This window comes from Anticarsia gemmatalis, chromosome 14 (genome assembly GCF_050436995.1).
Source record: "Anticarsia gemmatalis isolate Benzon Research Colony breed Stoneville strain chromosome 14, ilAntGemm2 primary, whole genome shotgun sequence".
NCBI classification, from domain to species: Eukaryota; Metazoa; Arthropoda; class Insecta; order Lepidoptera; family Erebidae; genus Anticarsia; species Anticarsia gemmatalis.
In genome coordinates, this window is record NC_134758.1 from 9,321,813 (window position 1) to 9,347,188 (window position 25,376).

At 35.8% G+C, this 25,376-nt stretch overlaps 1 protein-coding gene across 3 annotated transcripts in view; it reads left to right on the forward strand.

Annotated features, from left to right (window-relative positions):
• Positions 1-25,376, forward strand: part of Eip63E (cyclin dependent kinase Eip63E) — a 71,475-nt gene that overhangs the window by 13,547 nt on the left and 32,552 nt on the right. For all 3 annotated transcript variants that reach the window (XM_076123087.1, XM_076123089.1, XM_076123088.1), the window contains exon 2: positions 10,987-11,073. In XM_076123087.1, the coding sequence (XP_075979202.1) occupies positions 10,987-11,073 (87 nt within the window). The remainder of the gene's footprint in view (positions 1-10,986; positions 11,074-25,376) is intronic.

Consider the following 25,376-nt stretch of genomic DNA (forward strand, 5'->3'; position numbering starts at 1 on the left):
TACTTAAGTAGTTCATTCAGATTATCTGGTTTAGGCAATATTAGTGTCGAATTCATGTTACGAAGTTACTTTGCTAGGATTTGTTCCAATAATACTATTAGTAAAAGTAATCGTAACATTATTGTATTATGAAATAGGTTTATTTACTTCTCTTTTGTGTTTGAATAGACAATAACACATTTTCCCGATGTTACCTATGTAAGAAAAAGATAAACGGTGACAATAATATTTATTTATTTTTCGCCAAGTACAACACAGCTATTACAGTAGTATTTACGCCGTAAGAAAGATAAAAAATATAACGAGTTATTCATTGACGTGCTATTCACAGTTTCCGTTTGTTTTCCACGTGAAACGAGTTACGGGGTGTACGGTGCGAACTTCAACAACAATCGGTACCAGAGCACGAGTGGCACAACGGCTTAAATCCGCATTTACATTACAATTGTTCGCATTGTGTGCAGGGTCACAGGTTCGAGGTCGCGCCGAGTGTGCACTCGCCTCTCGCGGCTCAATGGACTCTTTGTTGATAAAGTTGCAATATCTAGATTTGTCTCTGCTCTAAAGCGTATGAATGTCTTTAAACATCTTTTTTTAAAAGACACCTAATGTTAACTTGTTTTTCGATTTCAAATCTTTGAATCGATGACTCAATAACAAATGTAACGATATATTTTAATATCCTTAGAAAATGAATGAATACATTGAATATGACGTGTCATATCGTCATATCAATATCTCTATAAAAACACTAAAAAAATAAGTCACAATTAGCAGAAAACATTTCATAATACTTTTTGTAGAAAAAGGTTGGTTCATTAGTCAAATGTTTTAAAACTTCAAGAGACATAATTCATTCGTTAACGTTGTCACAAGTAACACCTTTTACAACTTTCTTACTAAGAAAAGGTTTTAGACCGTTTTATTTCAAATAATAAAGCTAGCTTGGAGACAGAATAAATGTAAAAAGAACCTAAAATAAATCCCTGAACCTCCAGTTGTTCTCTCGTGCCGGGTACCGTCATAAGTTGGGATCACTGTCTAATCCCAAGGCAATATAAATGACGTAGATTGGAAATAATTCGGCGGTCGTTGACCATGTAAACGTTTCAATACGTACTTGAATATTAGCATTTTCTTTAAGCAATTCTTATCAGGTAACGATTGAGGCGGCAGCCGATTCAAATGTAATGAAAGGTTGAGGCCCCCAAACACCTGCAACGCAATCAGAAATTAAAATCGAAGCGAATTAATATTCCTAAGACGTACACAACGTTGGACGTACTGATTTTGTACCTCTGTAGTGCCATTGCTTTTTTTCATCTTCTATAATAGTAATGTTCACCGTGACCAAGAATGGGTCGTTTGGTTTTATAGCGTGTCCATTGTGCGGCTGTCACGTTGTTCCTAATGGGGCGCTATATAGATTTATGAATGACAATTGTTTCTATGTTGCTGTTTATCGCCCTTCCCTATTGTAGTTGTCGCTAAGCCTGTTCTTGAAGTCTTGACGTTCGTATCGGATAAAGGATGGTTCTCGTTAGTCGGAGTCGGCACGGAAACAACCCATGGCTAGCGTTTGGATGCAGAATGTTACAAGTTATGAATTTTACGGACCAGTTCATATCTTCATGGATCTAGGACTAAAACCGTGATCGAAATATAATAAAGTTGTCCAACTAAGTGTAAAATGTTGAAATTATTTAAATGATATTAGGTATAAGCGAATTCGCAATACAAGATGCGTAGAAACCGAATCAAACTATCATGTGTAGTCAATGAAAACAAGTAATTTTTATTAACAGCATTATTTCTGTTACTCGGTAAATCCGTGCCAATATAAACGTTACGAATGACAATCAAAAACAATATTATCTTCCTGTGAATCTTTAACGTTTTACAAAATTGTGTGTAAACAATTAAAAGTTCCCACATGTTGTTTTTATAATAAAGTATACAAATGGTCAAGGTTCTTGCTAATATCTTTATTTTCTGTCTGCTTCATACTATCATTAACTCGAAAAATCTGGCGCCAACTGGTAGTGATAAATTTATTTGTTCTGTTCATTGAGTAAACTAAATATTGTAACGAGTACTCAAATTTTATCAAATAATCAAGCTATATTCTCACACGCGCAGAAACATGTAAGAATTTTTTATGCTTCGATTTTTTATAGAGATTGAGTTCGTAAGTGTAGCGACAAAGGACGATAATGGTAGATTCCGATCCTATCGGCTACCATTGTCCTGCTATGGCTGCTATGCGTGTGAACACGCCTCAAAGTATATTTTACAAAGCTATTGCGTACTTACCCACCAGGAATGTGCAGTAATTGAATTTTCTTTCCGTGTTTACGTCTGTGTAAACTCGAGAGCCTATCAATGAGTAATGTTTGAAGAATATCTAAACAAAATTATACAGCCGTGATTGAAGGGAATCATCATTGGGTTTCTAAGTCATGAGTCATGTACTCATTGGTGTTACGTTATTATCAGTTTTGAGCCAATGATTCATTACTGTGTACCGAGTATGTACCGACAGGACCTAGAATTGACTCCACGAGTAAAATCATATTCCTTTATTTCTAAAGGCCTGACAATATTTTCCTGTATAACTGTTCGTAGAAAATTAAATGGGTCTTCATTATTTAAGCTTACTTAAAGTAATTAGTAAGTAGGACATTAAGTAATTGTCAGAAATAAATTACTATTAAAATATTTAATATAATGTCATTGTTTGAATATGATAATTTGACTTTTCCTTAAGGTCTAAATTTATACGGGTGTTAAGGAAATTAATTATCTATTCTGTGAAATGTAAACAAGAGGAAACCCCATTTTACCGGTGTGACTTTCCACAAATGTAATTGAATGAATATCACACCAGGAAATTAAATTGGGTACTTATTTGATTGACTACAAATTTACTGCAACGTAGTAGATCTCTGATCATATGGTTACGTGTGAAGTGCAAAAAATAGACATAAACATTTGCAAAAAGAAACTATGAAATAGAAAAACTCTATCTACAAAGTGTCTATGTAGATCTACAAAAAAGTGGTCCTTATATTGTTTTATTTGTCTGCACTTAACCGTGTAAATAAGTTGAAGATGTCTATTTATTCTAGTGTAATGTTATTGTGCTCTTTCCTACATATACATGCTTGGTTCATATTCTTGGCTTCAGTTCAAAAGCTCTTTCAGCTGAGCTGCATAACTGGCGCTAGATCTGTCACGATATTTCACTGTACACCCATAAATAATAATTGAGACCTAAGATAATACGGTACAGTTTTCACTCTACATTTTTGTTTGTTCATCACTCATCAAATTCTTTCAATTTGCAATATCTTAACTTAATCGTGCGCTAAGATTTTCAACTAAATAGACGTCAGTATATTATTTGTTTGTTACTACAGGGATCACGGCCGGTTTATTTTAATATACAGTTGGAACCGTGAAATCCCCGTTCGTAAAACCAAGGGCAAGTTCTATTTATACACTATCTGTAATTTCTCACCACATTTATTTATGGTTACATTTATTCTACCACAATTAATAGTATCTCTTTTAAGTGTCATTTCCTTATTAAATGACGTATTGTCATGGTTAAGATAATGACAGTATAGAGAAATACTCATTATGTTTGGTTTCGCTGTTGTTGATTGATTGTGTTCAGTTGGGCGTGTCGTAACGTCATTCAACATTTTGATACGAAGGTGCGTGTACATCCCCGTGCACAGCTAATTCTCTGTTGTAATTGATCGGTTTACTTCTATTTTTAGTTCCCAAGACTGCTTAATCAATCTAATATCATAGGCCTCACACCGATCTATCAAGTTTCTTAATCGCCTGGGCACGTTATCAAACTGTCATTTATCGTAACTGTTGCTGTAAACTAACAGAAGGACCATAAAAATTACGTAGTATCGAAAATATCTACAAAAATAAAATCCACGCATGCGACAGCTATTCACCTTTATATTTTGTTAGATTTTTTTCATGGCCGGTGTGTTGAGACGGCTTGGTAAGTGTAGTACAATCGTGTGCAGTAGGCGGAATGGCACGCGGTCGGGCTCGGCAATACGACCCGCGACGCTCACGGCAAGGTCGACGAACGACTTTCGCACGTTCGAGTCGCGATAACCCGCACCAACACCAGCTTTTGTCACACTTCTTGCTTCCAGTCTCTTTACACCACCAATTAAACATCAAAATTATGTAGGTTATACAGTCTAGAGAGCTCTTGTGTCGTGTAGTCGAGGATTGTTTGTAAATATGTCTCTACTAGTTTACACAATAATGTTGTTCAAACAGACTAATGACGTTGACTCTTGAGGAAACTTGACGGTTACCATGTATCATAATAATGTCTGTCTACGTGTTATGGTGTTTTGTCGGAAGTGAAAGAATTTCTGCCTTCTCTTTGTTATATTTTCTGTATGCAAGAGTCAATAGTAGAAAAACCTGTTTTCCTACTGATGAGTAATGCTTGTGTTACTCATGATATATATTAAAGTTTATATTTATAGTTACAGTAATACCAGGTAAGGTAGATAAGGGCTGGCCATGTTGTTGATGATATAAGTCCAGCTAAATATCCTCGATAACAGTTATATTGAATATGAATCAATGTGTTGCGCTTATCGGACATCCGACTGAGCATTATTTGTCGATGTACTGATAAGTCTATCGTTTATTTGGTGTTGCAACACTGCGACGTTAATAAACTTCATGGTCCATATGTAGGTGTACTCCCACGTCAGTGTTCCATGTTTAACATCATTTTCCCACATAATTATTCACACATGTCCTCGAGTGTATCTCAGTTGCAGTAGATGTGATTTCTTGATTCTTATTATTAGGCAAAATCTCTTGTTTCGTAACAATTGTAGTCCTTATTCTAAGAATACATTTTGGAAACATCTGATGTCATTATGTTTTTGTTATTGTCTTCTACGTGACAAAACCCATGTAACGAGTCTTGCTTCAGAATTTCACTGAATTGACGATGATAAGTAATACCCAATATCGACAGACATGTTTTCGTAAATCTTATAAGATATGTATTTTCACGGAAATAAAGTTTATCTGCAGGGACTATTCTGATATTTGTCGCATAGTAATGCGGACGGGCGTGGACGTCAGGGCGTGGGCGCCGGGAATGAGTTCATTGGACAGTCCCGGCATGCGGAACTGTTGTTAACTCACTACATTTTGTTTATTCACTGCTTTACGTAAAATAGCTGCGTGATATTCTAAATAATTAATATTCTATGTACCATAGCCCGCCAAAATGTTCACGAGAGTCCTTTTTTTAGACCTCTGTCACATATTTAGACGTATTGTCACATGGCACGGACCAGTCCCCTTTCTTAGAAGTCAATTTTATGGAGCGAAACAAACTTTACGATTGTCCTATGTAAACACAACTTGCATCATATACTTCCTATAATTTAAATCCTTCTCGGAACTGTGCATGTGGGGTGCATTGACGTGAATGCAGTTAGTGTTCTTCGGGTAGTTGTAACGAAGCCATCATTGTACGCGAGCACATTCGAATGTGTCGTATTTCAACAAGTTATGCAGATGCCAAAGGGCGCAGTATCTGAGCCCGGCCCAAATCTCCTCCCAGGATGTTGCGGCAAACGCGAATGTACTTACACTGCGGTTGATTTATGAATCGTAAATTCGTTCATAAACGACTTTTACCGAATCGTTATGAGAGCTTTTACATCATTAATAATGGATAATAGTCTTCAATTGGCAGCTTAAATGTTCACGTTAAGTGAAATACGATATGAGCTGGAATTATCTTTAAATACATTAAATGTGCGTGAATAGTTGAATGGTTAACGATTTAATTGGGGTCTACATATTCGGAATGTCCTACGATGTGTATTGATGTTGTGTTACACTAGCTTAATAGCTGAGTGCGTTGCATCAATGTTACGTGTAATTACGATTACCGATCGATTTGATAGGCATGCTAATAATCGATACTTTTAACCAGTTTCAACAGTTGCACGCGCCTACCAAGAATGTCTGCGTGATGTAACAGTATTATATCTGTGATGTTTGTCTAGCCCACACGCTATACATATTGTTCCTGACGCTTTCCAGATTAGATAGCGTTGACATCGTGAATGTTTGTCCATGGTGGTTCTGTTTGAGCAGCCTGTAGCCCTACACTGTTGACTGACGCCGACGAATTTAACCCAATTCGTCATACAATATTGAACCTTACTATCTGACAACACGATCATAAATCAACATGCCATAATAATCTCGTAGCGAAATCAAACCATAACCGTATTTTCGAACAGGTAAAATTTATTATGTCCCACACGAGCAAACAGTGCCATAATAAATTTGTTCCGCACTCATGCTGTATAATCTGGTCTCCGCGATTCGTTGTCTCTAGAGAAGTAATATCGTCGTGATTTACAAGTACTATTAAACCCGGTTTCATTGCAAAGACAGCGACATATCCAATAAATTGGAAATCCAAGTGGATATATAAAATTTTCCATTTGCCAAGTTAATAAAATTCGTCTATATCATTGGAGTGCCGCGTGAGAGTAGGTGTTCGTAAAGTAATTCCCTTTCTAGGTCAGTGCAATGGGACCGGGTATGCCTCGTGTCTTTGAGCTCAATGACTGCGGACTGCGGCCTGGGCTTGCACTGGGACTCGAGCCAAATCACTGAAGGAAACCAGATAGAATTCTTGAGTATAAACATGTTTTAATTTGACGGATTCGTTTGTTCTTTGAACCGTAAAGTTCTTCGTTTTTTTCTATTTAAATCGTTTACCGACACACAGTCGATCGATGGCCGTTTATATTAGAAGTATCAACGTCAATATTTGTGTTATGTTAACTTTGATGTATTATTTCCGTGCTTCTTGACAGCTTTTAACTTTGTTAATATCAGAGAGATAGCTGTCTGTTTCTAGGTCAACAATTTTGTGAATAACAAAGTTCTAGGGCTCTGAGCACTTGTTCGAATTGGGTGATAATTGATAGTGGAACGTGACACCGATTGGTATATAAGTACATATTACTAACACCTGGGCCGATATGCGATGGCTTACGTGCTTTTTGAGATTGTATTTTTGCAACTTACCGTTACCGTGATAATGCCACTGATCTTTATTGATCGATCGACGCGACGTGTAGCCGGTTTGTTTTTTTGTAATATTTTAAAAACAAGAATCACTATAAAAATAAAGAAATAAAAAGTGTCGCGTTGACACGTTGTTATTGGAGATCCCGAAGCGTGGCGGCATCCCGGCGTCGACCGTGCGGCGCCCGAACTTGGCACACTATCAATGAGCATGCGCCCCATCACAAACAGGAATGTCTTCCTACGTCAAAGTTGGGAAAGTTCGCAGTTTTACGATACCAATAGTGTAATTCCGTAGTAGTTGTCGTGAAATTGCACGAGATAACGTCCGGACCCAGGAGCATTGAACGCGCCAACGTTATTTTGTTTGCCTACGTCTCTGCCTTTGCTCGTGCACTTTTCAACCGCTAGACTAGACTTTGTATAAATGTAATTACACACTTCAGTAAATATAGTTGTTTGTCACTATTACTTGTTGCCATTACAACATTTATTGAGATCGGTGAATCGTAAAAATATAAGATAACATAGATAATACTTCGACTGATTTACGCGGATTGCTTCGTAGTGTACTTAATTAATGGAATTGATGCGATTATTATATTGTAAGAGGATTATGAACGCGATTTATTTGTGTCAAAAAGATTTTACAAGCACAAATACTTTGCTTACGTATCATTCTTGCTGCGTCTACCAACCTTTTAGGTATAAATCTTAAGGCTGTATTTATCTTTGATAAAAGTCTAATTTTATAATCCGCCCGTGATTTTACGACAAGACAGTAAGCCGCAAAGACAACAATGATTTGCTAACTAGGTCATCTCTCTTTACCATCTTATTAAATCATTCGTTCGTGTATTAGTTGCATTGCATTCAACAATGCATTTTCAAGGTGTATGGTTGCGTCAGACTAATTGTGACGTGTAATGTATTCAATGCTCTGAGTATAATAGATTTGTATGCAATTGGCATGGAAGAATCGCATCTGAACATCAAGCATTTTTATTTAAAATATTCAAATAATATATTATGCAAGTTTGTTCGGTACGAATTCGTTTTCATAATGTATTAGCATGGTTTCTTTAATAAAAATACCGGTTCGCAATACTCTTTTTGCCAACTCTGCATGAATGTCTTTTTATATGAATCATTTTGGCATTTATTTATCATAAAGATTAATTTATAATCCGATTCAATAACGAAGTTTCACCTTGTAGCTTAATCCGTTAATGTTCGAGCTCATCAATTTATCACGAATCGTTGAAAAAACGTTGTCAAGTAGATATTCTGAGAAAATTATGATTTAGTTTATATTGTATTAAACATTATTATGAAGAAAATTGGTTAGGGAATCGGTTGTTTATAATCTAAAAATGATTTCGATACACCGAATAATTTAATTTCAGTAAAAAGTTATTCCTTTAAAAAAAAGTCTGCTTTTTACCGCTGCAAATATGACATCATGTCGTATATATACTAGTGTTGTTTGTATCAGTCCACCCTCACACTAAAAAATAATAAACTTTATGAATAAACGACGCCAAAAACCCGTCTTCATATAATACCGTGTGCACACTGCAGAGGTGAACGATAAAGTAACAAAGTTAATTAGACCGTGGACGCACGCACGCGATCGTTGCTTGGACTTACACGAGTGCCGTTGGTACTGCTCATCTGTAGAGCTGGCGTGACTGGGGATTGTAACTCGTGGGATTAACCGCTAGCCGCCACGCTTGTTACCCTCGACGCTACATTTTGCAAGGATGCTAGCGAAGACGTAAGCCGAGAGAAACTTCTAAGTTATTGGATCTTTTTCGAAAGTGCATCATCTAAATTTGCAAGTAAAATATGCGTCATTTCATATTTTTTTACAAGTATTTGAAATCGTCGTAATATAATAAATTTTACAAAGGAATTCCTGAGTCAAAATCCCAAATAAAGTACATTATTATTTTGTATCTGTTATTGGATACATAGCAGTTACATAATAATCTAGATACTTGCTGCCGGTTTGTGATAGCTGGAGCAATTTGGTATAAACTTAAGGCAAATATACAGAGATAGCAGAGAGTTTATCTCTACATCTTATTGCAACAGTAAAGTTTAGAAGTTAGGATTTCATAGGATTTAATGGCAACTTACACGTGAGTGATTCCACTGCCAAGTTCTTAACGGTAATCTTCTTTATCATCTAACTAAAGATTTGGCAGCAGTCTCGTACTTTATTGTTTGTAACTAACTTTATGTATAACTACATCACAATCGCCTGTAGGCATCTTAACAACCAGTATCTATGCGCTTTTCAAGGAACGAAGACGCAACTCAAATACCACCAAGTACTCACTGGTAGACTGATGGAGCCAAAGTTTATGTAACTTTGCTGATTGTTTACTAATTACTTTAGAAAACTGACTGTAACCTGACGAAGTATATTGTTTTCTAGGACACTTAATTGACGCTAAATATGGCTAAGATATTTAAACCGGCGAAAAAAACATTGCTGATTAGAATATTGACAACCATTTCGGCGTCTGCCCACATTAAACTTTTTAAAGGAAGTGTTAAAGAAACTTGTTTGACATTTGTCTATTTCTATATAAGGGAGGTTCTAGAACCCAAACATATGGCAGCCCTATTTATGTTGCTATTAATTAGAAACCTGTGTGCAATTATGCTAATTTCATTTGCCGATTAACGGTAAGCATCGAGTATGAGCGAAAAGCGGACTTAGAGCTATGATTAGCGCCAACTGTACTGAAACGATATCATGATTATACACGTCATAAGCTTTGATGATAAATCTCAAACCTTTGCGTATCTCGTTTACTACGGTTTTACATAATTATCGCAATTTTATTGTTATTGTACGGTAATGAGGACAAGTGTACTGAGGTTTATTGTGTGCATACTGGGTTTTATCTTTTATGTAACTGTAGTCGTCATAATATAATCGGAGGATGTATCACCATTTATTGTATGCCTTTCAGAATTGAATTCTGAAAGATGTACGTATGTGATACTAAAAATTAACCACCTTATGTTAAACTCATGAAGCTACACTCGTTATTCTTATGGCCTTCTCTTTAGCCTATTACCAAGAAAATCAGTAATTTTAAATTCCTATCACAGATTATAACATCATTAAAATAAATTCCTGAAGAAGCCTTAAGTGGTATAATCACATAGTATAATTGAATAGAACATCATCCTCATGTACGTAATTACTTTAATCCGATGCTACTGATTACTATCAGCGTTTACGCAGCAACGCCGCTGCCATCTAACTTCCGCGATACTATAATGAGAATACCGGTAATACGTGTTAGCAGCTCGGAATACACAAGGGGTAGGAACCTGTCTGCGAATGCCTGAAGCATTGAGAACTATTATAGAGAGTGCTTGTAAATTCAACCTACCGTAGCGACGCGACTCGGAATTTCTCTGCGATTGGTCGATGGTCAAGATCAGGGGCGATTAGAATAAATTTAATAATAAACTTGAATAACGTTATGATATTAGGTCCCAGGAAAATCTAGACGTCTTTGTCGTCCTTGGATAGGGTTAATCTAATTTGTTACTAATCTGGAAACTCCAATATTGGTCTCTCTATGCTTGTCCGTAATCTATTGAACATGTCTTCCTAAAGAACGAATACGTTATTTTTAGACTTCCATTCTCCTGTAAACATAAACGTCAGTCGAAATAACCTTGATCACGTAAACAGCGGTTATTAGAGACGTATCAGGATAGGTGACCGCAAACGGTAGTTAACCACAAGGCGGTTGTATCATCAGCATTATGGTTAAGGGACATCTACATCATTTGTGTGTGACTAACATGTGTCTTTCTGTTTGTTTACAGGCGTGACAATGAGAGAAAAAAGGGGCGGCGCAATGAGTAAAATGCAAAAATTAAGAAAGCGCCTCTCCCTTAGCTTCGGTAGATTATGTAAGTACCATCACTTTTCTTATTTACCCATTATCACAAAATAACAGATAAAACGTCCACGTTACTTTAAGGTAGAGGAAAAATGGTATTTGGGTTCTTGGGAATCTGTATTGCATCGCGACGTAAGCTGTTTTGTAACAAAGTGCAGAGTCGCATACTGTAGAGAAATCTTAGGGACTTACAGTTGGAAGATATCTTGGCCATCACGGAATATCTTACATGTGAGCATATTTAATAGGCCTGAGATTCGGCCGAAATTTATTTTTCATACTCCTAAATGCCTTTTTTTATTTATATGGTAAAACAACGTTTGCCGGGTCAGCTAGTATGTATATAATTACGGCGTGTTCGTTCGGGAGTACCAATGTAATGTTAAAATCTCATTATGAATTTAATAAGCAATAAACACACCTACCAAAATGTAATGTACGTTTAATAAAGCAACAATTAGCACGCCATAGCCATGGGCGTGTAACACATGGCACGAAATCGATCCGTCTGCTTTCAGCTATGTGAATGTCGCTTTACAAGAATCCAATTAGCCGGCTAGCTTAAATATTTACTTTAGGGCCCTTTGTTAACATATTCTTACGTATGAAGTACGGTAGGAATCCCTGATAAAGGCCCTTAGGGGCTTGTAGAGTTGCGCGTCCGAAATTTACCAAAGAAGGTATTTAGTACAGATGTATAGCGCAGATCTCTTTTGCTAGTGACTTTGCTTTTGCTCAGGACATGTTTTTTTATGCTATCGTGTTAGAAAAATGCATAACTAACACTTGTATTACCGTTAACCAAAATGTTATAGTTTTTGGGATAAAATTTATGACGTTATCCAATTATAACCTAGTATTTATGTTGAAGTAAAACTCGTAAAAATACCAAACTATAAAGGTCATGGACTTGCTAAAAGCAAATTTAGTATTCAAGTGCTAACCATACGTTTTGTAAGAACTTCTAAATATGCGTCACGCGAACAAACAAGTTGATTTCGTGCGTGAGAACTGAACGTATAATACTTCAATGACTAAGATCTGAAACACTATCTGGCGCATAGTTTGTTGATGACTGTATGCCAAATTTTACTACCTCTTATTTTCAATGGTTTGCAATGTGTAAGTGTGCTGTAGTGGCCCAAGTGTATCCTCTGAAACCGCTGAAGCAAAAAATACGGACAATTTAATTAAAAAGAAACTTTCAGATTTGTAGAAACACAATCGAATCGTAGCCTTGTTTAATATAGCGCTCTGAATATAATACAAATGGATTGTCTTCTATTTAAATACTTAAGTCCCGCTTCAAGAGCAAAGCTTCGCTCGAGAGTAGTTCAAATACCGCGTGCAAATAGTTAGTCACAAACAGTTCGCCTAGGCGGTAAACAGTGCATTAACTTTCTACAACTAAATCCCACAATTCAATTACACTACAAAGCATGCAAGCCATGTAATTATACTAATTAATACTGCGGATCGGCGTGTTAATTAAAATGCTTGTGTTGTCTATAGATAGATATTGATCGCTCGGGCGCCACATGTAGCCACGAAATACCAGCGTAACGTGTTGCACTGCATGCCAGTACGTGTTTTCGCTTCACACGTAAATACCGTGGACAAATTATGAAGGATTTATTTTCCAACTAAATTGTGCATAAAAGAAAAAACAATATAATTCATTACAACTCGAAGGAAAACTCCAATCTCTGGTATTCTAGAAATGTGATTGTTCTCGGCTCTATTTTGCATACAAATTGTTCAAATCATAAACCAATAGTTGTGATTCCATGTTGTGAATCTAATCTCCCTCTACAAACAAATTACCCTAACATCTTCAAATAAAATATTCAGCGAAAATCTCCCGCCGTATCTTGTAGGTATTTCCCGTAAAATCGTATCAGTGTTGGCTCAGTGGATCCACAAGCGCGCCTTACTACAGATTAGCACAGATATGTATTTATAGAACTGGATTAGATAGGGAGGTAAGAGACTCGTACGACTTTCGTACGCGCTCTCATATTTAGTTTGTACTTTTGACAGTACTAAGCTCCAACAAACTTTTCCTTCGGTTCGTATACAAACACATATTTATTCTCTTTGCTTTCAAGAAAACTCGTTTTCTTGAGTAAAAGGAGTAAGTTTTTAAAAATAATTTTATCAAACAACGCATCGACGGAGCCCCGAGATGTGGGATGGCTTAAATTCCGTCGTGGAGACTGAAAGTTTAGGTTTTATTACAAAGAATTTCGTTCGCATTTCTCGAGTACCTTAGAGATTTGTAAATAATAAAATGTGTATTACAGAGTGATTTAGTGCTGCGGTAAACAATTTAATGGGTGGATTTACTTTTATTTTATTTGTGTGATGGCTTATTTAAGCCCTTTTGATATTTATGGAAAGTGCCTAATTGAATTCTCTTCCTATTCCAAAGGGTGACGTAATTAATTTCATAGCTAGAACGGTTTTAACATTGAAATGTCACGGTATTTCAAAACACGCTAATTGAGTATTGTATCTTTAGCACCATTTCAATATAAATATATACGAGTGACTGTTTAATTAGCGGGTTATTTCGGACATACAAAAATAAACTTAATTACAGGCTCTCGACCAATTACATGGCACCCCATGAATAGTACTCGTGATCAAAGCGATAATTATATCGTACACAATCATGTTATTTATACCACTCATGACGTTTTGTTGACAAATGTTGGACAAAAGATTTGTGAACGAAAATAGATTACCAAATTAACGGCTCAAAGGTTATGAAAATAATTTTGTAATAGTGTTACATAAGTGCCAAGTGTTTGTTGTTTGTTTACGACGGTAGTGGGGTGAAATTTAATGGAACCCTCCGTATGTGTGGGTTGGGTAAGCTTGCTATAAAGACAACATTAAACCAATTCGAATGGTACCGCTAAGATCATTAAGTTAACCTAAATCGGAAGATCAACAACGCGGTTAAGTTAGCTTATAAAACATGGATTTGATGCATTTTTAATAAGACTTACCCTTTTTTTATAAGCAAGGTCCACACACTATCTGGCCTTGTCCATCGTGTATATTTTTACTTGAATGTCAAGGCTTTTGAACAATATATTGTTAAGCCAACCGGTGACGTAGAGCCGTAGAGATGCATCGCATATGTAAATCCCTTTACAAAAGCAACGACCACGGTTCACAATTCCATGTTAAAATACAATAGTAGTTGGTATACATATAAATATTTCTTTATACGGTACTGGTTACCTTACGTAGGCGAGTTCTGATATGCGTGCAATCTTCTCGGTGCAAACAGCAAATAAACGTCTACGTACACCCACACAGCACTTTAGCATGCATTCGTGCGGTAATCCAGTCGATCGTTTCTACATATGAAATTGCTATATCTCTACATGTACTTACTTTAATATGCTATAGATTTTATGTATAACAGTGTAGTATACTATACGATTATGTTACTACCACTGACGTGTTATGTACGGGCATACTTAGAGCCCAATATTTTAGAGACATGATGATTTAATAGACAAGTTACTATATAGTTAAGTTATTCTAAAATGTAACCTGACTGACAAACGTTATTGTAACCGTCCGTCCGTCTGATTGCTCTAGTTATTTTAGCTGATTTGGGTGTGTTTGTACAAGTCCTGACTCCGGGCAGCTAAGACTAATTTACTAACAAAACAGACCGTTACCTACATCTGGAGCCTTCTGTTGTATAAGTAATGCTGTGGTCCTTTTACAAAGGGACAAAGGGCCTATGTAATCTATGCTAGTAATTTGAAGGCCAACTGTTAAATCCGAAACCTGTTTAATTATAATGTAACCATTAGAAAATACTGTTATCTTTACTACTCCTTATCTATGTTGTTTGATAACAATCATGAATACTTCCTTAAATAATATACACAGATAACCTTACTAATTCTTCTAAATGACTCGTAAAATATGGATAAATAAATCTTGTTTTGATATTCACACTAAAATTCGACTGAAAATATTTAATTTTCCTTCCCCTCGCCGAAGCCATATACTTCTAGTGTTACATAAGTTAGTGATCATTACACGACGTATCGTAGCACTGAAGCCCTTTTATAAATGTTACAAAACAGTTTTTTTAGATTCTCGGCTTTGTTTTGCTTGCTTTATTGTATAGACGACATCAATTTAAAAACACCTATCGTAATATCTTCATCATTGGCCTGTAGTTATCTTTTCAGATGATTAACTCCCGGTTTCTGAGTACATTTAGCGGTAGGTTATCTATTCAATAGCGGTTTTTTTGTATGAGTTTTGACGCTATTGAATAGATAAACTACCGCTAAATGTCCCTAGAAACAGGGGGTAAGTTAGGTAGATTTAGTACACTGTCTTTTGTCGCCCAAAACACTTATTATATTAGACCAACTACAAATCGACTACCATAAGTCTATTTTAATTGTCGTACAGATATGGACATGATTTTGAATCAGTTATATCGATATCTAGTGAAATGTGGGTGTTAGTAATTGATCCATACCTAATATGTATTTCGTATAGGCATAATGTCATTTAATAAGCCATTTCATACCTATGTAGTAACTTTGATCGGATGATACAACCTACATAGCATTAAATAAATCGACTCATCTATACTAATATTATAAAGCTGAAGAGTTTGTTTGTTTGTTTGTTTGAACGCGCTAATCTCAGGAACTACTGGTCCGATTTGAAAAATTCTTTCAGTGTTAGTTAACCCATTTATCTAAGAAGGCTATAGGCTATATAACATTACGCTACGGCCATTAGGAGCAGAGTACCAGTGAAAAATGTTACAAAAACGGTGAAAATTTTTAACGCTTATGTAACGCAAGCGAAGTTGCGCGGGTCAGCTAGTTCATTTATATAGAGACCAATGTATTTTCCTTTATGATCCGCTGCGATTTACTGGATTATTTTTTGCTAGTTAACGAATTTTATAGTTCTATCATATTTGAGAAAATAACACAGCATTATAAATACACAGATATCTAACGTGTTTTACCATTACATCCATAGGAATAAATATTCGACTTTCTACAAAAACGAAATGGAAAATCGTTTTTGTTGAACGAACTTCAGTTTTACAGTAGTAGTTTGTGTGTGGTGAGTTTTTGCGAATTTCGACTACAGTTTGCACTGTGCTACTTTTTCTGTTTGTTCGTGTTCTACTGCCTTACCAGTTCATTTGTAGAACAAGTGTGCCAAAGAGCTATTGATTTTACTAACATCAATTCACAATTCCGGTCAATAGAATGTGTCATAACGTCATAAGCAGTTGGTTTTTGTATACTTGAACATTTACACGTTAACTATATTTATGTGTGGTAAAAATATATGTTAATGTATTTGCTTTTATATTGTTTACAAGAAATCCAGATTCTAACGGCAAGAAAACAATCGTTTGTACATTTTAGATTGAACCTTAACAAAGATAAATGGCCAGTAATCTCTTCTTAACACAATCTGTTTTTGTTTTTCTCCCGTAACTTAACATTGTAGGCTGCCCTTTTTCTCCAAATATGAAGTCGTTTTCCTCAAAGGGCCGTTACCCTCGAGAGATTTAAACATCACAAGAACTCTTTATCTAAGGTACTATTAAAGGGATCTCTGATACCACTGTATGCCTTTTCGTAACGCAGTTTTTGTTATAATATCACGTTTTACTATATTCTCAAGTTGTTCGAATAAATTGTAATGTTTTGTACTTACAAAAACATTGCTGAAGTTTTTATAGCAGTAAATAATTTATTGGTCTATTTTAAGAATCCTGACTCAATATCTAACCAGCTATTAAGAAAATTTATGATTTATACCTACCTACATCGATGACTCTACTGAGTACAGCGATGAATGCATTATCAGACATTTACATGAGTCAGTACATACTCATACATATGCCGTTCTGTTATTTCCCAATCGAAGACCATAATACGAAATAATTCGAATATTTTGTGTAACACTATCAAACAAATGCTTAAATACCTTTGCCGAATGTTTGCCGGCGGCCAAAACAATTTTTGATAGCACTATATTTAGCCCCTTATCGTTAATAAACAAAACAGTTTTTTTACATAATGTTGAATGTTGAACAAAAACATAATAATGACCACTTAATTTTATTTTGAAATGTGTCGTTCAAACAATGAGTATTAGGACCTACAGCTGTTAAAATAATTCGACAGGTGAACTCAATCTGACTCGCTCGATAATCCATCGAATGGTTTGGTTATTCATCTTGTTCCAATTCCCTAGAGTTTGGTGTCATAACGCAGATGAATAATTCTGTATTGGTTTCTAGCTGACTGACGCGGCTTCATTCACATCGCTATAAAGTTGTTTCTGTTTCATGAGCTTCGCTGATTAGCAAAAACTCACTTGTTTTCATTTATATTTGGACTTATTTTTACACAAATGTTGTGATATGAAAGTACCGTAAAGTAGGTCACTATTTATCAGAATGTTTATATAAATATGGAGGGTTTTAGTTTGTGTTTTCACCAACAGCCAAACAGCTCTAGCTGCGTAACATGAATTCTACGAATCTTCTTAAATGGAAATACTCGGAGCTTATGCCGGGATTTGCATCGAGTTGCATTCGCTTCCTGGTATGTTCAACTCGCTGCAATGAACATAGAAATCAATATTTTCCGAAAACTGATGGAACTGGGTCGTCGTCCACTTAGCTGTTAGTTAATTATGGCCCCAAGTGCGGATCACTCACCCATTACTTCATTTGGCAGTTGCTCAACTGCCAATGATATTTAACAAGCCGTACTCCCCGGTGTTATAAACTAGAGATGTCTGCTTATCCTCGTTTCATTCCGTATCTGTGTATTTTAACATCAAAGTTTAATCTGAAGCGAACATTTCTCTTTTTGGTACAAATCCCTGTAAAAACATGTTTGTTTTGAATGTTGAAAACGAAAGTCACATTTTCAAATGTATATCTATTGGCAAAAGAAACAACTGTTGAGGGTTAAAGTAGAAAATATAATACTGTGTTTACTAAACTAACGTCTTCGGTGCCAAGTAAGCCAATACATCTATTTTTGTTTTAACACTGACTATTGTTACTGTCTCCTTCCAACTTGAATAACCGACCTTTAGTGATGCTCCGCACATTTTGTGACTCGTATCTATTGTCCCAAATTCGTCCTTTTCACCTTTTTAGTATTTTAACATTACGGTATTGTTGCCTCATAATGATAATGAATCATGCTGTGTATTTTAAAATACGACTAAAAATAGACGGCGACGACTGTCGATGTGGTTATCATTTTGTTGAAACATCTGTTTAGATAAGTAAATCCAATTAACATTTTATCGAAAATCTAATAATAGATTTTTATTAAATGTATAATATGTAGATACCAAAAAGTTAATAGCTTGCCTATAGCTTTTTGTCTTGTAGAACTTTGTTCCACTGCATCAAATACCAATTTTTAAAGCCAAAAATCCCAATCACACTTCCCGACAGTAGTTCGTAATCCGCACTCCCAAGCTACAATATTGCAAACCGGTAAATAAATATTAAAATATGTAACGCAACGTTTGTCAGCTGTTCAATATTCAGCAAACATCGATGATACGGATCAATGGCCGCCAGATTGGGTGCCCATGGGTACTGGCAGTCCCTTATCAGTCACAACGGTGCCGGTGAATTGGTTTGGACGACTGAACGAACACGGTGACGTACGCAGGAAGTTCACTGTTCGGGTATTTGAGTGCTAGAGCTAGGAAAAGAGGTAATTCGTTTGCTTTCGGGTTTTTTTCTGATGAGGTAAACTGTGTATTTTTATAGGCTGTGAACGAAGAGTCTTGATTAAAATATTTACCTATAAATTAGCATTACATAATATATTTGTGTCCGCGCATTTTTAGGCAACAAAACCAACCACACAGAAAAACAGAAACTAGATACAAACGTATCCATTTAATTGAAACAGGTATACAAAACCATTAACCACCAGATTCAATGGTGCGTAATGAGTATTTTTACAAATTGAACATGGCTTGAGTTGAATTGAACAACCAGCTTTAGCTTAGAATGCAAGTACGTACAAAATAGGATGACAATATCAAAGGATCTAATCAATATATTAGCGTGAGAATCAACACTCATCGTTTATATTAACTGCGCACATCATCGGGATGTACTCAGCTCCCCAATGCGTCACGGTGTCACGCATCCTATCAATGAACCGTTTAGTCCTCATGTTTTGGTAACGTTCGACCTCATTATCTATCGCTCTGTGCCGCTGCTATTTGTATTATCGTTTTGCATTATGTTTATACGAATATATTACTGATTGTGTTTAAATACTGTGAATACGAATTAATATTATCCTTTGAACTTTGTTCTAAATACATTACATTTAAACCTTGTCTAAGTATAGCTGGATTCCGAACCGGCTTGATGTCTAGAAGTTTTGCACGAAAATCTGATCAGCGCCTCTATTAGACACCGTAAGAACTATTTTGGTAGTACATGTTAAATGTCAAATTCTCGATACTCGACAGTACCGACTGTAGAAAATTGCACTACTAAGCGTTTCCATTGAATGTGTTAGTTCATATAAAACTTTTGTAAGCTTAGTACATAACAGTATTATAATTTTAGTCTTATCTGTCTAGATTTTCAATATGCTCAGCGCTTGTATGAACAATGTATGCAAATATCCTTCCGCAACGACAGCTGGACACACAAACAACTGTAATTAAAATGATAATAGAAACAGCGGTGTGACACACGTTAGGGAGATATCCACGCTTGTGATTGTTCGAGAGAATATTATTATATCTTCTAGTAAATAGAGATATGACGTGTATTGATGTATCGATCCGAATCCGATAAGTCATTACTATCGTATTGCCACCCACTGCGCTCACTAACGCACTGCCAGTTCCGACAAACATTAGCTTAGATTGTAGTACAACAATAAAGTTTATTTATACTGTTCGATCGAACATTTAGTCACAGTCGGTTTCACTCGAGTGTTAGGGACGATTTGTAATAATCGAATCGGGATCAGGCCGTGGTTGGAGTTAGTCAATCGGGAGCTCAATCAATCACAAACCACAGAGACCGCTGTGGTGGGCTCGTCCTCGGCCCAATCATGGCAGGGAAGTGTGAACTAGCACATTCCAAATCCATACTAATATTATAAATGCGAAAGTAACTCTGTCTGTCTGTCTGTCTGTCTGTCTGTCTGTCTGTCTGTCTGTCTGTCTGTCTGTCTGTCTGTCTGTCTGTCTGCTACTCAATCACGCCTAAACTACTGAACCAATTTGCATGAAATTTGGTATGGAGATATTTTGATACCTGAGAAAGGACATAGGCTACTTTTTACCCCGGGAAAATGACGCATTTCCCGGGAAAATTCAGGTGGCGAATGAAGTCGTGGACAATCAATATAATAATGACATTCAATTAACAAAATTCCGTTGTCATGGCAATTGTTTTAATGGCGGATATGCCTTAGCGCCACTTCGTTATATTAAGAGATAAATCATTTTAAGAATATTTTTCGTGAAAAAAAAGCATATTTTATATCATCACGCTACGACCAATAGGAGCAGAGTAACAGTCAAAAGTGTTACAAAAACGAAGAAAATTCTGACCCATTCTCTCTTATGTGACGCAAGCGAAGTTGCGCGGGTCAGCTAGTATATAATAAACGATAGTTTATACTCTTCCTATAAACTATCGGGCAAACTAATCTTTAATAGTGAGATATCAGTCTTTACCTACCTATATAGAAAGTGAATTGCTATAGGATTCTGGCTGTCGGCCCCCTCACCATCCACAGCTGTATGGATAAAACCTATACACATGTATGGTATGTGAAAACAATAACTAACAAGTTGATAAGAAATATCGATGAATGTTATCAAAATGTACGGTAATGAAAATAATGTGTCGACATGCTATTGCACTTGTAGGACCGGCAGAGCTCTTAGTTATCGCGAATTTTGATAAAAGCTACTTTGTTCCTTTACATTTGGAACAATAGTTTATTAAAATTCTTTAATATTGTTTCAAATGTATTATGAAAGAAAATAAATCTACTAAGTTGAAAAGAATTTGAGTTTAAGCTTAGACAGATAATATGGCGACAATAGTAAAAAATCGATAATTGCATGTTTCGATGATAGAATAGTTCATAATTTAAGTAATCTAATCCTTTACAGATAAAAAATATATTAGTCTTACTAAGCTTAGATTACGAACAGACATCTAAATTGTAAGTGTAAAGATAAAACAATGCCTGTAAACCTACTGACATATAAATCGATCGATAAATATATGAACTTATCTTGTTTTTTGTATTTGTTAATTTTGAATGTAGTTTGGCACAATGTAGATAGAGCCGTTAGATGGCTGGATATTCTGAAATAACTCTTAACTCACTGACAAAAGTTAGTAAGTGACAATCAATAATATAGCCCGTACGATTCTACGATTTATCTAGATTATTATTATTAAGATTATATTGTATACCTCCGCCATTCGCGAATCTTTTAATGAATCTCTCTCCTTAGTTGTTGGACTAAAGAGTATCGTTAGATAAATAAAACTGCACCTACATACATTTTCCCATCAAATATTTACGCACATTACCCTAATAGTTTACAGCTTGTTACCGGCTAGTAACATTCACTGAATGCTTGTACTTGTCGCGTGTTATTTGCACATTACATTATTGAGAGTCGACCTACCGCGCGCCATGTTTGTTTATTGCAATGTGCTTCGTTTTTTATGTGTTTGATGAAATATGCGTCAGTCGTGCTATTTGAATGTAACCTTTGAAATGTATGTATTGATCTTTTTCTACATTTTTTCAGACTACTGTTACTGTTGGTTACGTAATAGCTATCCTGTTATCCATCCTAGGTTAGAATGTTTGTGTTAGAATAGTAGAGTGGATTCAAGTTATTAGTGCAATGTATTATAGGTCAAAATATCTTCAAGAGTATGTAGAATGAGTCTCTATTCAAAAGAACACATCTTGTGCATGTTCTATGCACATATATAAGTAAGAAATATAATAAGTAGTGATAATTTTCATTGAATAAGTCTTTCCATTTATTGAAGGGTAGAGTTGTCTATTACATATAAGATATATCTTCTCGAAAGTAACATGAAGTCGCTTAAAAACACGACTGTTCTGTATGCAATACAACTAAGCTACATAGTAACATAGTAAACCGTGGCTCTAACCAGTCTCTATACAAAATCCATCTAAAAGACAAACTGAAAAACTTTTTCATTTAATCTGTTCGTACCGCTAAAAGCTGGTTTAGTAAAAGTTATTTATTTAAAAGGATTTGTTGATGTTTAGACTAGAATCGGAGTTTGTTTTGATACAGCTTTGCTATCTAGTTCTCGAGTATCGTTCTGTTTTGCTTTACCTTTCATTTAATTAGTAATTAACGGCCATTAGGGGCTAAGCAGTGTTTAGTTTATCCCATGGATAAATAAAAAAGATTAAGTGTAGTTTATTTTACTCTTCTACAACTGTTTAAGTAAAAAAAGTATAACCTTATATAATATAAGTAAATATAAGGTACTTAATTCATTAGTCTTACTGATTCCTGCTGGCGTAATTGTAATTAATATTCATACATCATCAGGAGCTGCTAAAGATAAAGTTTGAAACAGAAAAATATTAATTAGAAATATGACAAATTAAATAAGATTTATGTGATAAGATCTTAAACAGAGTTTAATTCGTCGAGTAAACGAATAAGACAAAGCTAATTAATTTCCTTCAGTAAAGCTATACGTTATAAAAAATATTCCTTTACGATCTGGTGTTGACAATTCTATTTTAATATTCCTTTTATCTCATCGTCATTGCATTGTTAGTAAACAGAAATAAATGCGAAACGTATGTACATTTGTGTAGTCGTAAATAGCCGTAACGTACTATAAAAATATGAATCACTGTTGTTATGTAAAATAAATATGGCTTGATAGATTCATGACTGCCTACACGAGAATACGCGTAACTTTACACGTGAGTTGTTTGATGATGGTATATGTTCTTTTATGGTTTCGCACATTTTGTATCCAAGAAGAATATTATGGCCATAAGGATTTATTACTAAATGATTTTCTTGCCATCGAGGCGATTTCAAACCGAATAGAAAATGGTATTTAATAAAATGCCTATATGCAGGCTATCATACAAATTCTTCATCTTCTCATGTGAACCGTGAAGGAATAAAATACTATTTCTATCAGGAAGAAGTCGTAAAAATTATTCGGTAGAGAACAAATACTACACGCCATTTGTACTAAATTTGGACACTCGGCATAATTCATATTTGCTAAAGGAACAACATCATAAATGTCCCGGCCCGCAATAAAACGGTTACGAGCATAAGTCGAAAATATTTCCCAAATTTTTATGCGATTGTAGTCTTTGATATGAAATATTTACTGCAATTCCTGTTTTACATTTGTATCGTATGATTTACCTTCGCGTTTCGACAGCACTATAAATGTGCGGATACGAATTTGTATTACCTGTTTACATACTGACATACAAACTAAATATTCAATACGTACTTACGCAAGCCTTTTATATGCTATCAATTGGCTCAACAGTTTCCTACTTCACATCATAATTTCCTCTATTAAAGTACATCGTCAAGTTGTCAAACCGTCAATGGCGTACCGAACGTGTTTAAAAAAAACAAAAGAACCGACTGAGTAATAACGGAAGCGACCAGTGGGAGCGACCTTCAAGTGAATCAGACGCTAGACTACTGCACCATAAATGGCGGCTGTGATCTCCGCGACTGCTACCGACAGCGCCTAACCGTGCAGAATTAATTAAAAATGCTAATGAGCCTTATTTTTAATTATGAACGGTCACATTTTAATTCTGCAGCGCAGAGATACTTCATTGCGGTGAATGCTTGGCACTTGATACAGATGTTCTGTTCTGATTCACACCCACAGTTACAAATTGCATTCGATTTCAAGTTTCATTGAAGAGAAAACATTCTACACTAATTGCATCTTACACAACATAACTTTCATATAGTAAAAAGTAAAATCATCACTAAATATAATGAATTTGCCAAAAAGTAACATCGAAGCGTCGAATAGACAGCTTCCGGCGCCCGCCAGGGGTTCACCATCTCTATTATCTGGTCGTTGATTGATAGCAGACTTCCGCACGGTCCATTGATAATAGTTATTTTGCCCTATTTGCCCTATGTTCCCGGCCACATCGTCGATGGACGTCACCAGAAAGCATTATTCGTTCCCTGACTCTATGTATCAGATTGCTTCTATTCTCAGTGCTCGTAATTGTAGACGTTTCCTTAAAGTAACGCACGCAGCCCTGACATTTTAATTGTTTAGATAATGTTAATGCTCTCACTGCACGGACAGTTACTTTATACCGAGGCAATAAATTTAAAAGGGAAACGTTTTCACTATGTCGTAATAATATTCTCCGCTTATTATATCACGATATGCGGGTATGTTGAGTCACTCGACCGCACAGGAACATTGTATTGTGTTCCCTGCATCACAACCGCGGAGCCTGGACGAACGGCCTTTTGTCGACCCGCCCCATTGTCTTCAACCTATTCAAATACTTTTGTAAAGGCGTCGACTGTATTTTTTTTTACTTTTTAGCATTGCATGATGGTTCAGCTTCGCTTGTTAATTTCCTTGTAAAACTACAATGCGTTACGACCTGTTCAATTCCCTACAATTGGTGCGGAGTCGTTGTGTCCCTAATGTTCCATTAATAGTGATACTTGCCCACTTGAGAGTGTTTTCATCTTTATTGACTCAATTGTCTGTTGCTCAACTGTCGGTCATTACGTAAGCACCTTGTAATGTCTTGTGCGTAGGGTTCGATGCACTGACATCATATTTGATGACCGCACCATTATCCAACACGAATGCTCTTGTAGCAATCAGCATGATGTGTTGTCTCTAATTCACATTCACTTTGTACACAATTCTAGTAAGTATGTTATCTAATCTTATTATCGAATGTTGGCAAAAATATAGAGTCGATTGAAACTTGTAACACTGGCAACAGGTCACAATAGTGTGTATATCGACAGTATCGTGTTATTCGCTAGCTCGATAACAAAGCGCAATTGCTAAATGATCGCCGCCGGCCGGCGGAATTTATTGCATCCATAACTTACTCCCTTTACTCTTGAATTATCGTTCCTTGATTTATTTCTTCTATAATTTTCCACAAATAGTTCCTAGAACATACGGTCCCTTCGCAATAACGAGTACTCGAC